This window comes from Salminus brasiliensis, chromosome 8 (assembly GCF_030463535.1).
Source record: "Salminus brasiliensis chromosome 8, fSalBra1.hap2, whole genome shotgun sequence".
Taxonomy (NCBI): Eukaryota; Metazoa; Chordata; class Actinopteri; order Characiformes; family Bryconidae; genus Salminus; species Salminus brasiliensis.
The window spans coordinates 19,646,183-19,660,152 of NC_132885.1; the positions used below are offsets into that span (position 1 = coordinate 19,646,183).

Consider the following 13,970-nt stretch of genomic DNA (forward strand, 5'->3'; position numbering starts at 1 on the left):
AAGACCCACCTCTTCAAATAGTAGAGTGATCACCTTATTGACTTGTGTTTAACAGTGTCTAAACTTAGAGGTATCTTTGAAGCTGAGGTTATCCTTGGGTAAATAGCAAAGCACTTTTGTAAGTCGCTCTGGACAAGAGCGTCTGCTAAATGCCTTAAATGTAAATGTTTTATACTTTGTTGTGAACGACAAGACAAGACACATTTTTTGTTATAGACAGATGGCATTATCCACGCTAGTGATCAAACACACACTGTGGACAGTGAACACACTTGCCTGGAGCAGTGGGCAGCCATTGATGTGGCACCCAGGGAGCAGAGAGCAGGCCTTGCTCAAGGGCCAAAGAGTGGCATCTTTCCAAGCCTAGGTATCGAACCCACAACCCTGTCATCAATAGCTGGGTTGTTTTTTTTTGTTTGTTTTTCTTACCAGCAGTAGTCTCCAGTAGATCCGAGTGGTCTTCAGTTTAATACTGTGCTATTTCTGGACATTGAATTTAATCAGTACAGCCCAGGACTGATTCAGACATTCTAATTATTAGCTCTAATTTCAGGACATGCCCTGACTGCGTCATGAAAACTGCCATTAGACACAAGTCATTATCACTGTATGATGAATTTACGTCATCCGAAAGCAGAAAGTGTGCGATGGTAACCAGTAGCCCCAGTATGAGGTAATCCTGCCATCTGCTGGCTGTGAGGCAGAAGCGCAGCCTGTGGTGTCCCCTGACTCTGTTGGCTCGACAGAGAGAAGACGTCATCAAGACGGTGACGGGGAGTCATGCATTCTGACTCAGTACACTAAGCGGCTAGCCGGCTAGCTAAACCAAGGAGGATCCAGCAGTTTCACCCGTTTACAAAATGCAAAGAGTTCTTTGTGATAAACACGGTCAGTGGCGCTTTTAATTACAGACAGACTTTCTGACACACTAGGCTTAAGTTTATGAATAAACAGGAGTTAGCTAGCTAGCACTAGCTAAGTTGGGGAGGGTAGTGGCGCTGTGTGGCTGCACGCCAGTGTTTTAGCAGCTACTGTCTCTGATACGAGGAACGCTGTATTTTATATTAAAGCTGATACGTTTTTAACCTGCTCGGAAGGGATTTAACTGCTACGCCAGTTTAACATTGTACTTTTCTTTCAGGCGGGTTTTGCTTGTTGAAGACCGGGGTGAAGGAAGGGCCGAATAAGGGCAAGAGTTTCTATGTGTGCACTGCGCGGGATGAGACGCTCTGCAGCTTTGCCCAGCCTGCTGAGTGAGTGTTTCCCGGCCTTTCTTACAGTACACGTCCCATTACCTGTTTTATCACCTAGAAATGACCGAGCACGGTTTACCAGACCTTATGCATTAGTGTGAGTGGATGGCTCTGTGTTCTACACTGGATGTTTGTGTGCTAATATGAGGTTCCTCCTAATGTCAGTGTGCCGCCTTCACACTGTCTTCGTCATGAAGATGCGTTGGTTGAACTTCAAGCCCTAATTCACAATGAAAAACAGAGTAATTACAAGTAAGTTGTGTTTAATCGTGTGTGTGTTCTATATTAGACGACATGCATTTCGATTCTGACTGAAGCTTTGAGCCTAATTATGTAATAAAATGATTATTCTCAACATCAGGTTGTTGTATCGCTGCGTAATAGGAAAGAAAGAGGGACAGAAGTGGTGTGGGAGTATTCCATGGTCCGAGGTAACCCTTACTTTTTAAGTATCCACTGTGCTAAACTCATGGATGTTAGTTTTCTATATATAACCAATGCCTTCTCTGTAGCAGACCCTATCCATTATACATGCTGTTCAGGATTTGATGTTGATTTGTTTTGTTATTTTACAGAAAGATACAGAAAGGAGTCCTTTGACCGAGACAAAGAATCAGCCTTCCATTCTACTTCCCGTTAGGAACCCCTTCAAAGCCCCTAGCAAAGTAGACCAAACCTCAGAATGGAGAAAACTTCAAGAGGGAAGTGCAGAGAAAGGGGAAGTGCCACAAGAAAACATGAGAAGCACTGAGGGTACTGCTGTCGTGGACAGGAAGGTGACCAGTTCAGCAGAGCCAGAGTCCTGGAGAAATAAGAAACTTCCTCATGGAATGAAAATAAAGAAGCGAACATCTGATGAGGAGAGGAAGAACAGCGGCAGTGGTGAAGGGACTGTTGGTGGAGCAGAGGACACTGAGGGTTCCCACACTAGCAGAAAGTGTGAAAGTATAGAGCAGCAACAAATTGGGGAAAACGCTAAATCATGCACCCCAGGAGCCCATGGTGAAGAAGGAAGGGAGAGAGCAGCCGCAGCGACTGTTCAGTCAGACGTCTCAGAACAAAACCCCTCTGAGGATTATAGTGATAAAACTACTGCTGTAGACAGCGTGAAGCTAAACAGCACCTCTAGCAAGACGGTTACATCAAATGTAGACTCGCAGCGGCAAACTTTCACTAAAAAGACTCCCAGTCCACAACATGCCAAAGCAGACAGCCAAGACTCTACATTAGCATCTGTTTCAGCTTCTGCAAAGGCTGTTACAAATAGTGCCCAAGGTACAGTGTCAAGTGAGAGTCAGGAGAACACTCAGAAGAGCACATTTAGATCCCCTTTTGGAGAGTTTAGTGATGATGATGATGATGTGCAGCTGGTGTCCGTGCAGCCAGGCACTGGGCAGGCTTCCCAAGCCCCAGGTGGACATGTGCAGAAAACCCTCACGTCCTTCCCAGGCTTCCAGCCTGCCTCAAAAGTCAAGGGTCAAGAAGACCCCAGAGCTCTCCATAGCCAGCTTACAACCCAGCTTAAACAGAAGAAGGTAGTGCTGTGTTTTTCAAGTGCTTTCTGTTGTTCATTAATTTATTCTTTTTACACTGTATCTGCTGCTGTTTGTTTCCTTTTCAAATGAGCTTGTTTACCCTTAGCAACGTCACACATGATGGACTGATTGAATAGCTGTCTGGTTTTGAGAGGGGGAAAAAATGTAAATGCAATCACGATGCACTGGTGACTGATTGCTATTTCACCACAGCCAGACTATTTTAGGAGTGGTTTAAGTGTAGAGTCTTTTCAAGGCGTGTATGTCAATTTTATCTCACCTCATCACCACCACGCCTGAACTGAACAATGTCAGTTCTGTACAGAGAAGTACATGGGGGGGAATTTATTGCAGATGACAAAATAAATGTTGCATAAATCAGCTATGGTTGGTTTTTACACCACGTTGGAGAACGTTAGGCCTGTTTCTCCTTTTAGTTATTCATAAATACATGCAACAGAATATCAGTGGTGCCTGGTATCATCTTTTGCATGGAATGAGGGGAAAGCAAAGTTGATGTTGATATCTGAATTTTGTCTGCGAATCATTTGTGTGACCAGGTGCAAATCAAATGTTGATAGCCTCAATCTTGCCTGCATATTATCTGGATATGAGATGCATGAAATGGTATGTAAATAGGCTCACATTGGCTTCTGATGATCTGATTATGCAGGTGTGCCCTTAGTGTCATGAGTTTGGAATCAAAGCAACCATTTTCCTATGCCTTTGTTGTACTAATCAGCTTATCCTGTGTCTTTTTCTCCACATGCCCATCGTTAAGGCCACTCTCTCAGCAGTAAACGTATCTGCACTTCCTGATAAAGGAGAGCGACTGAAGAGTCAAGTGAAGCAGCTGGAAGACGCGCTGGAGGCTTTAAGTCTGACTAGTGCTGCTCTCACTGGTAAAATACTGACTTGGACACTTCAGTCTTCAAATTAAGCTTCTTAAACTTCTTTTTTTGGATGGGATTAGTTTTACATGTTAGTCACACATGTTATACTTGGACTAAACATTTTACTACAGGATGTAGTGAGCTGGGGCTGCTTGACTTACGATCTGTCGTTATCTCAGAGAGACATAAAAGTACTAATTACTTTACCCCACCTCCCCATGTAAAACTATTCATGTCCAAATAGGGCCTTGGATTGCAACGTTAGAAAAAAAGTGGTGTGTGTAATACCTTACTGGTTTATGTATTTAGTAAATGTTCTTGGATCTGTTTATAGAGTGTCAGGATGCAGACAGCAACAAGCTGCAGAAGCCTGCAGAAATCTCCAGCCAGTCCAACCCTTTTAGCCGACCAGGAGGCACCAAGCTTTTGGCAGAAGCACCAGTACATTTCCAGCAGAAAGCACCTGCTAGCTCCTTAGACTTGCATCTCAGTCAGGGTTACACACAGATGTTTGGAGGTAATGCATTTTCACTCTCTTCATGGCCTGCACATCTTCTATCTTGCAGCATGAATAGATTGTCTTGTCATTTTTTCTGATCTTATTGGTTTATTTTCATGAGATCTCTGACACATTCTTCCCAGTGAATCCCCAAAACCAGGCGTTCTATGGCGGGAGGATGACTGAGAACAGGCTGCTTGCTGTCCGCAACGCCACCACTGAGGCAATCGACCACCTTCATAACTCACTGGAGTCCTGCCCTTCTGCAGACGCAGAGGCACAGGACCCCAAAGGAATCAAGGTGAGAGACTTGAGTGCTAAGATGGTGTGATCAGTTTGGACTGAGGGTTAACAGATAAATGAAATAGAAGTACTTGATGTACTTAATTCCAGCTTGCTGTTTCAGGTCCAGTTATTGCCTCACCAGAGAAAAGCCCTGGCATGGCTGCTATGGAGGGAGACTCAAAAACCATGTGGTGGTATTCTGGGTAATACCTGATTTTTTTTTTTTTCTTCTTCTCTCAAATTTGCACTAGGAAGAGTACTGCAGAAAGTTTAGTCTTAGGTTGAGCGAGAGACACGTATCTTGTGTATCTTGAGAGACATGTATCTTGTGTCACTGCAAAGTAATTCATGAGTTGGTGAATGAAATGGAAAAGTCAGTTAGACTTAGTCTTGTCCTTTTTTTTATGGAATAGTCAGAAGGTGCTCACATTTACAGAGATACTGTAAGACAATGTTCTTTTTTGTGGCTCAATTTGTTTGCTTTACTGTTTTAGCTGATGACATGGGTTTGGGAAAGACCCTCACCATGATTGCTCTCATTCTGGCCCAGAGGAAGAAAAAGGACGTAAAGGACACCAAACTGGAGGGCTGGCTCTCCAAAACTGGTAAACGCCTCTTTTACAATGTTGCAGACGGTAGTATGCTTGACTTTAAAGCTTGTGGGTGGGTCTGCAAGTCTGTGTAAGTGTCCGCCTGAGCAAGCGGAGTGGTGCATTTCTATTAATGTATTTGCTATGATATTGATAAAGTTAATGTGATGCTCAAGCTCAATTACATGCATGTATTTAATTAATTTGCTTGTTTTCTGTTAGACTCCTCTTTGGTGGCATCTGAGGGAACTCTGATCATCTGCCCTGCCTCTCTGGTGCATCACTGGAAGAAAGAGATAGAGAAACACGTAAAAAACAGTCGACTGAGTATATATCTCTACCATGGGCCCAACCGGCAGAAAAACTCAAGCGTGTAAGACCCATAATGACACGAGCACTGTTGCTTACACGCAAGCCATATGTCAGTCTCTTTACAGCGAGCTCAAAAGATTTCTCAGTGATAAGTCCAGCTGTCAGCCACTGTAATTTCTTGATGGCTCTTGTGAGGCTGGCAAAGATGAAACTGAAATCTCACATAAAGCATTGCTCTTTTGCATGTCTGTGTCAGGTTAGGAGCATGAGCTGTTTAGCCAAACGTCGCATATAGGTCACATTAAAAATATAGTATGAATACAAATCAGATCATCAGATTTGGTGAGAAAATGGGATATGGGCTTTACCTGCTGTGTCTGTCTCTTCTGCTTTTTCCCCTAGACTAGCAGAGCATGATGTGGTGGTCACCACATACAGTCTGGTCTCTAAAGAGATCCCTGTTCAGAAAGAAGATGCAGAGCGTCCAAGTCAGGACCCTGAGCCTACGGTATGTCAACAGACCATCTGATGTATGTTGAAGGCACTTTAACAACAATAAGCCTTTCAGAGATGTAAAAACGTGTTTCTGAATTGAAAACCGTGGTGAAATTCGCCATCTTGGTAGCCACCAAACATTAAGTACCCCTTAGTTTCATGAGACCTGTTTGCCTTAATGGAGCACACTAAAGTGGTATGTAATCAGCGATTTTGAAAAGATCTTTCTTTACAGTTCTTGGCAAAACTGAGCAATTAAACATTTCAGTTTAGTATGTGGTCAATCATCTTTCTGCTCAGGTATCAGAAATGGCCCCTCTCCTGCGTGTTGCCTGGGCTCGTGTGGTTCTGGATGAGGCTCACAACATCAAGAACCCTAAAGTTCAGACCTCCATGGCTGTGTGCAAGCTCCGGGCCAGAGCACGTTGGGCTGTCACTGGAACCCCAATTCAGAACAACTTGCTGGACATGTACTCACTGCTGAAGTACGACACCACTCTTCTACTTCTACTTCTAAAGTCTTGGCTCCTTTAAACATCCTTCACTTCATTTAAAGATGCACTATATGGACAAAGGTATTGGGACACCTGCCCATTCATTGTTGCTTCTATAATCAAGGGTATTTAAAAAGATAATGTCTTGGAACATTGTAAGTTTTGGAACAAGAGTGTTAGTGAGTTCAAGGTGTTGGATGATCACCAGACCACCTCATCCCCAACTCATACCCCAACCCCAAAAGTATTGGATGGAGCACATGGCAGAGAACACCATCCCACTTATCCATGGCTCAAGGGGGCTTCATACCCCTCTAGTCCACACCTGGCATTAGGCATGGTGCCAGAAGGTTCATGTTTATCTGCTCCTGAGTTCTGTTCTATTAACAGTACAACTGTACAAGAACTAGGCAAGCTGTGTGTGTGCATTTGCACATATGTGTCAGCAATGGGTGCAACTTAAAATAGCTGAATGAATTCATCAGAAGAGGTGTCCATAAACATTTGGACATATAGTGTATGCTTCATTTATTTACTCTTTATTTTATGACTAATTCAGCTTTAGGTGCAAGATGAGATTGTGTGAAGCCGTTAATGTGTGTGTCTGTAGGTTTTTGAGGTGCTCTCCCTTTGATGAATATAAGTTGTGGAAGGCTCAGGTAGACAATGGTTCAAAGAGAGGAGGAGAGAGACTTAACATCCTCACCAGGTCCCTGCTGCTCCGTAGGACCAAGAACCAGCTGGACTCCACAGGCAAGCCTTTGGTGCGTATCAGTGGGCCATATACAGTCTTATTAAAAGTTCAGGCAGTGCTGGTCAAATTACATGTGTTTGTGATGAGTGAATAGAAGTTTACATTTTCCACAGAGAACATATTAAACATATTGCAAAAAAGGAGTAGCTAAACTTTTGCATAAAATTGTACACTAGTACTGTTGGCTAACACTGTACAACATATATCTATTGTGTTTTCCTGTGGTAGGTATCTCTGCCTGACAGAAGCTGTGAAATTCACAGAGTCAAGCTGTCTGAGGAAGAGCAGTCTGTTTATGATGTAGTATTTGCACAGTCCAGGTAAAGTATTATGTTACGTTGGGACACACAGAGACCTACAGAATGTACAGAGTTCATCAGTGAGCTGTCCTCTTTTCCAGATCCACCCTACAGTCCTACCTGAAAAGGCATGAAGGAGGAGACACTAAACAAGGAAACAGTGGCAACCCGTTTGAGAAAGGTGGGGAAATTTTGTGTATAAAAAAAAAAAAAAGTGTCATTGGCTAGCAAGTATATTATTAATACAATAAAATCAGCGGCGGTTATAAAGTCTGCCACAACAGAATATTAAAATGTAAGGGGGGGGGAAAACACAGGTTGGCCCTTAATGCACACATTTACCTTTTGCCAGTTAAGCTTCCATCAGTGTAAATATTGCAGTCCTTGCAGTCTGTAACTTTAATGTATTTGTGATGTTTTAAAAAACATTTTATGCCTGCTCTTCAGTAATTGCAATCAATCATACTGAAATTCTAAGGAGTGTTCAGCTCAAATAGTTTTTTGAATGAAGCAAGATTCATGTAAGCCAATCAGAAAATAACTCTTTTACATAATCTGTTTGAAAGGTGCAGTAATCAAAATAGTATGTTGTACATCTAAGAGATAAAAGTGGAAAGTTAGTTAGGTCTGTTTTTGACACATAAAAGCCCACAAATGACATGAAATTGTATAATTTACAATACAACAGAATTATCTAGGATATGGAACCTGTAAAGGTCAATTAGTAAAAGCAATTAGTAGTAGTGACTTTAGGAATTCTGGGATTTTGTAGAAATCTGGGGAATATTAAAATCCCCAGCTAGTAACACTAATAGTCATGGATGACACAACTTTTACATTAACAGGAGCTAGGTTTCTGTGTGTTGCCCTTTTCCTTGTTCTTTGACCTTTAGAGGATCACATGTTCTGTTTTTTGATGTTTGTGTGTTTTAGTTGCGCAGGAGTTTGGGATGTCCCAGCAGGAATCTCAGTCCTCAACTCAACACTCTCAGGGTTCCAGCACCATTCACATCCTGTCCCTGCTGCTGCGCCTCAGACAGTGCTGCTGCCACCTGTCTCTGCTTAAGAAGGTATATTTCTAACACCCAGACACGCCCTGTGCTCTCATGATCAGTTTCAGCATGTGCAGTTTTTTGTGTGTGTGTGTGTGTGTGTGTGTGTGTGTGTGTGTGTGTGTGTGTGTGTGTGTGTGTGTGTGTGTGTGTGTGTGTGTGTGTGTGTGTGTTTACAGACGCTGGATCAATCAGAGCTGCAAGGTGATGGGATAGCTCTGTCTTTGGAGGAGCAGTTGTGTGCTCTGTCTCTGTCTGAGCCCTCTGACTCCAACCACAAGGCCACCGTCTCCCTCAATGGCAGTCGCTTTCGTTCAGAACTCTTTGAGGAGAGTCGTGAGAGCACCAAGGTGAGCAAGAATTTTCAAATTTGTCATATTGTCCTCAAAAGTAAAAAGAGGGGACCACAAAGTGGAGATTACACAGAACAAATAAACTGAATTTTTACCATCTGCAATTTTTTTTTTGTAATATTATTTTTATTTTTTATTTTTATTTTTTTTTGGCCATGATTAGAAAGTCATACTTATAAAGAAGTGATTCAGTGTGTCTTTAGGAATAATTCTTAAGCCACTAAGCTAGAGTGGATTCAGAAAGTATTGAGAGCCTTTTGCTTGCTGCACACTTGTTGTGTTGTGGATTTGATTCTAACTGGATTTTTACCCATCAGTCTACACTCACTCATAATGACCAAGTGTAACCATGTTTATAGAGAATTAAAAAAACAAAGAATTAGAATGGAAAACTGAATTCTCTTACAGTAGTATTCAGAGGCTTTATTTAATTCTTTGTAGAAGACCCTTAGTCAGCAGTTGCAAGTCCTCTTGCAAACCTGGATCTGGGCAATTTACCTTTTTCATGGCAGATTCTCTCAAGCCCTGTCGGATTGGATGGCAAGAGCCTGTGAACTGCCATCTTAAAGTCTCTCCACAGATGTTCAATAGGGTTCTGCGACCAAAATCTTACTGCCACCTCTTTCAAGATAGTACAAGTACTGATTTCATTTTAAAGCAAGCCTTTTCAGGTAGTAGTTCATTCTGTCAAAAAAAGAAAATAAGACATGACACACAAAAACACCACTTCCTAGAGATGTGAAAGTCAGACAAAGAAATTAATGAGTGCAAACATTCTCATGACATGTTTTTTATTAATAGATTTAATCACAGATCTTTTTTTTTTTTTAAACTTCAAAACTTCTTATCTATAAAGATCTATAAAACTACCATCCCCTACTGCAGAGTTTTATTTGACGTTTCTGTTGTGTTTCTTTTTGTACAGATTTCAGCCATTCTTTCAGAGTTACGAGAGATCCGTAAGAAAAATCAGAAAAGGTACACCTCTCTGTTTATATACATTGTGGTTGGAGGGTGGGGGCTGAATTCAGACGTTAACTGCATGTTTAAAATTGCTTTCTTAGAAGTTTGGTTGTCTGGTGTCTGTTGGCAGTGTGATTGTGTCCCAGTGGACAAGTATGCTGCAGATTGTAGCAGTTCATTTGAAGAAGATGGGTGTGCACTTTGAGGTTATAGATGGCAAAGTCAACCCAAAACGACGCATGGACCTGGTGGAGGAATTTAACACCAACCCTAAAGGACCACAGGTATTTAGATACACCAGGAGGAATGAAGCTTCAGCGTTCTAGACTGCATGATTCAAAAGTATATGGACACCCCTTGTAATTAGTGGATTTAGCTATTTTGGCCACATCTGTTGCCACTTTTAAACTACCTCTGGAAATAACAGAGGTAAAGAACTGTTCCTTGGGAGCTTCATAGACTTGGTTTTCATGGCTAAGTAGTAGTCCAAGATCACATATGCAGTATGCTAATGCTCATTGTTTTGGAATGAGATGTTCAGTAAGTACATATGGGTGTGAGATTCAGTTGGACCATGTTTAACTGCAATTGTGAGTAACTAAACAATAAATACCATTTACCTACTGATAAGTTGATTAACTCTAAATTAATATGTGATTAAAAAGGAAACTGAATTTGTTCTACAGGTAATGCTGGTGTCTTTATGTGCTGGTGGAGTGGGCATTAATCTGACTGGTGGAAACCATCTTTTCCTCATAGACATGCACTGGTGAGCCCTTTAATAATGCAACTAGATCTCTAATACTTTAGCTGCAATTAGGATATTTTGATAATAAATTACTTAATTACTTTACAATGGATGCTTTGAAATAGATGTGGATATGTCTAAGCTGAAGTTGGATTTACAGGAACCCAGCACTGGAGGACCAGGCCTGTGATAGAATCTATAGAGTGGGTCAGCGCCTGGACGTTACTATTCACAGGTGAGGGGTTGGCAGTAGTGAATAAGTAGTTAAGTTAAGTGCAGAGCACCACTATTATGAAGTACAAAAGCTAGTTGAGTGCTAATAGCACCTCCTTGTGAATAATCTTCAGCTTGCTTAAACGTTTTCACATCTTAACCAAACAACTACATTAACCTTAACCATGCATTTCACATCCTGAAGAGAAGACTGAAGCATTGTAAAATGGCTTTATACAGTTATTGCAAGAAAGGGACACATGCCCAAATATCTGTATCTATATGTTTGTGTATTTTTGCTCAGCTAAACTTTGTGTGGTTTACCATCACAGGTGCCATGATCTAAGTTTATTTTTCAATCTCAAACCCAAAAGCTTTTATTGTATAGCAAAACTCGAACTTGCTGTTCCAAAGCATTAATCGTCATCCTTTGGCTCTTTACTCTGTAGGTTTGTGTGTGAGGGCACAGTTGAGGACAAGATCTCCTCTCTGCAGGAGAAAAAAAAAGAGCTTGCCCAGAAAGTCCTGTCTGGAACTGGCTCCTCCTTCACCAAACTCTCCCTTGCAGATCTTAGGGTCATCTTCGGTGTGTAATGGAGATGCGTGAGCATACATTTAGAGGCTTAATATCCATTCCATACAACAATTAAAACATTCATGTAGTTCAAATTCTGTATTATGCATTGTAAACAGTTAAATACTAAAGTGGTTTCATACTGAGGGACTGCATGGAACTCATTTAATGAAAAATGCCTTATGTTAAACTGCTGTGGCGTGTAATTGTGGTTACTTTGCCAAGGCTGGTGTTAACTAGACAACAGCACTCTATTTGATCATTACTATGGTAATGATAGTAATTCTTTTGATCCAGAAGGGGTGCATGAATTCTGGTTGTTTACACTATACTTCACTGATGTATCCTTCTTCTTCTGTGTTTATTGGTGATGTATAAGGCTGAACAAATGGCTGTTTGCAAATACCTTACAGCTTTTTAAATACTGCTGGATAAAAGTGTCTAATAGTTAGAGCTGCTACACATCATAATGAAACTTTGCCTGATAATCTGCCATAATTATTTTTGTTGTTTGTTTGATTGTGTATTTTTTTTTGTGTGTGTATTTTTAAGGCACTTCAAACTTTGATTTTATAAATAAAACAAGTACTTGACACATGAGGCAAGACATCTTTATTTGCATTTTCTAATGAAAACAATAGAATAAAAAGCTGAACAACACAAACTAAGCACAATCTGAAAGAATGTTACAGGCGACATGTTAAACAGTCCAATTAAGCCTGGACAAAACACATATGAAAAGATCCCTTCATGCAGGAACAGGTTGTGGCTAAAGTGACTTTGCTGAAATATCAGTGCAGCCTCAGTGTATTATTCAGAAATTACGCTCCTTAACTGAAATGGGAATGCTGTACAAAGCTAGTTTTGTTACCTTTCATTCACCACTTTCCATAAAAATTTCCATAATATCTAAACCTAGCTTTGAATTTGAGTAAATCCATCTTTCAGAACTTTGCTGGGTCTTTTGCTTCCTCTTTGGCCAATTCTTTAAGTTCCAAGAAAGTTATCTGTCTCCTCCAGTACTTACTCCTCATAGACAGCTTTGTTAATAATTTTGTATCCTTTGCTTTTTGAATAGCACAGACCTAGTGTCCACAAAACAAATACCAGCCACAAGACAGCCAGTCCAGTGACCTTAAAACAGTATGTTTGGAAACAGGAAACAAATTTTTTGTCAGAGTAAAGCTAATAGTAGCTAAATTTGTGATGGTCTTTATTAATAGAATACTTACACGTCATAAACTGTTAGTATGTGTGATTGATGCAAATTCTTCACTTGTGGGCTCCTTCTTACAAGCTGGCTGCTCACTCCTAACCGTTATGTCTGATGATGTTGTTTCCAAGCACACCCAGCACTCTCTATCCAGCAATACTGGATTATCTGAATCTTCAAACAAATGTTGTCCGCCACAACAAGAATCAGGAATAAAATGAGGAAGGGTACAGTTATGTAGATCCCACAAAACCACTTGTTTTCCTCAGGGTCGCATATACAGACAAACTCCACTTTGAAAATGTACTCAAAGGTAGCAAAAAACAAAGACACCGCCAGCCAATGCCAGCAGTTTTGACAGTGCATCAGTGGAGAGTTCTGGATGGCTCATTGCTGCTGCTTAGACTGCAACCTGCCTATGAAATTGCTCACCCAGAGTGTGTTGGACACTTAGTGCTAATGGAAAAAAACGGGTGTAGAGGGAGGAGTCAGAACACAAGCTGCCTTCGCTACCTGTGTTTGGTCTTGGCCTGTTGGTGATCTTATTGTAAGGTAGATTTTTCATGGCTTTGTGGAAGCAATTTATGTTTTATGGAGATTATAAAAGTTAGTGCTTGTGTGTGAGGGAATCATTTTCAAGTGTATTAGCTTTTCTGAGGATGAGTGGTAAAATAAGCTGAGAGCTGATATGGAAAATGAATTTCAGAAATAATAACAGTGTTGTGGTACAATGACGTTCATCATGTATCCATTGTTTAACACGGTTTCCATGATATTGCTTAGTGGTTGCTATTTTGTTGCTTAGTGGTTGCTTTGGTATTGCCAGTTGGTTACTATGGAATCCCAGGTGGTTGCTAGATGGTTGATTAGTGCTTACTAGATGAGTGTAATAGTATTGCAAGATGACTATTATGGTATATGTATACAGGTGGTTTTTATGGCGTTGCAAAGTGATATATGATATAGGTGGGTTTTTTGCTGGGTGGTTGCTATGGTGTTTCGTCTCCTACAAACAATGAAAAAAGCTTACAACTAAGCCCAAAACATCTATCTAACATCTATCTAGCTGGAACATCAAGTAATTACTGTGTGTGACCATATCCAAATAAACTTGCATATTATGATTTACATTTAGAAAAAAGAACTGACTGAAAAAGTCGCCTCAAACTTTGACTACCAGGACATAGATATACATCCAGGCCAGAATGATGTGTATTGACTCAAACTGCCTCCTTGTGGTTGAAGATAATATAGCGTGCTACTTATCTTGCCACAATTTGTCAGTGATTTTCTTTTCTCTTTCTCCTACCAGGGGTCAGGCGTCATTCACACATCATTTATTGATCTGTCTGAAAATCACTCATGGATACGTGTTGCTGGGTTGTTGTGGGTGAAGCTTAATGCAAGTGGGAAACTCTTTCAAACACAACGGCTCATAAGCAAAA

The 13,970-nt window shown here is 40.9% G+C and overlaps 1 protein-coding gene across 1 annotated transcript; it reads left to right on the forward strand.

The window, feature by feature from the left end:
* Positions 1–777: 777 nt before the first annotated feature.
* ttf2 (transcription termination factor, RNA polymerase II) lies at positions 778–11,905 on the forward strand. Its single transcript, XM_072686014.1, has 23 exons — positions 778–888; positions 1,142–1,253; positions 1,419–1,505; positions 1,615–1,684; positions 1,829–2,788; positions 3,570–3,690; positions 4,016–4,198; positions 4,324–4,481; positions 4,587–4,668; positions 4,960–5,070; positions 5,278–5,428; positions 5,770–5,875; positions 6,163–6,347; positions 6,967–7,120; positions 7,339–7,430; positions 7,511–7,590; positions 8,343–8,479; positions 8,641–8,811; positions 9,740–9,792; positions 9,908–10,061; positions 10,464–10,546; positions 10,686–10,760; positions 11,188–11,905. The coding sequence occupies exons 1-23, from the start codon at positions 861–863 to the stop codon at positions 11,330–11,332; spliced, it is 3,498 nt and encodes a 1,165-aa protein (XP_072542115.1). The 5' UTR covers positions 778–860; the 3' UTR covers positions 11,333–11,905.
* The last annotated feature ends 2,065 nt before the right edge of the window (positions 11,906–13,970 follow it).

Coding starts and splice junctions, on each gene's coding strand:
- ttf2 (XM_072686014.1), top strand. CDS start 861: ATGCAAAGAGTTCTTTGTGATAAACACG. Junction 7,591..8,342: donor TGGCAACCCGTTTGAGAAAG/GTGGGGAAATTT, acceptor TGTGTGTTTTAG/TTGCGCAGGAGTTTGGGATG. Junction 10,547..10,685: donor TTCCTCATAGACATGCACTG/GTGAGCCCTTTA, acceptor TTGGATTTACAG/GAACCCAGCACTGGAGGACC.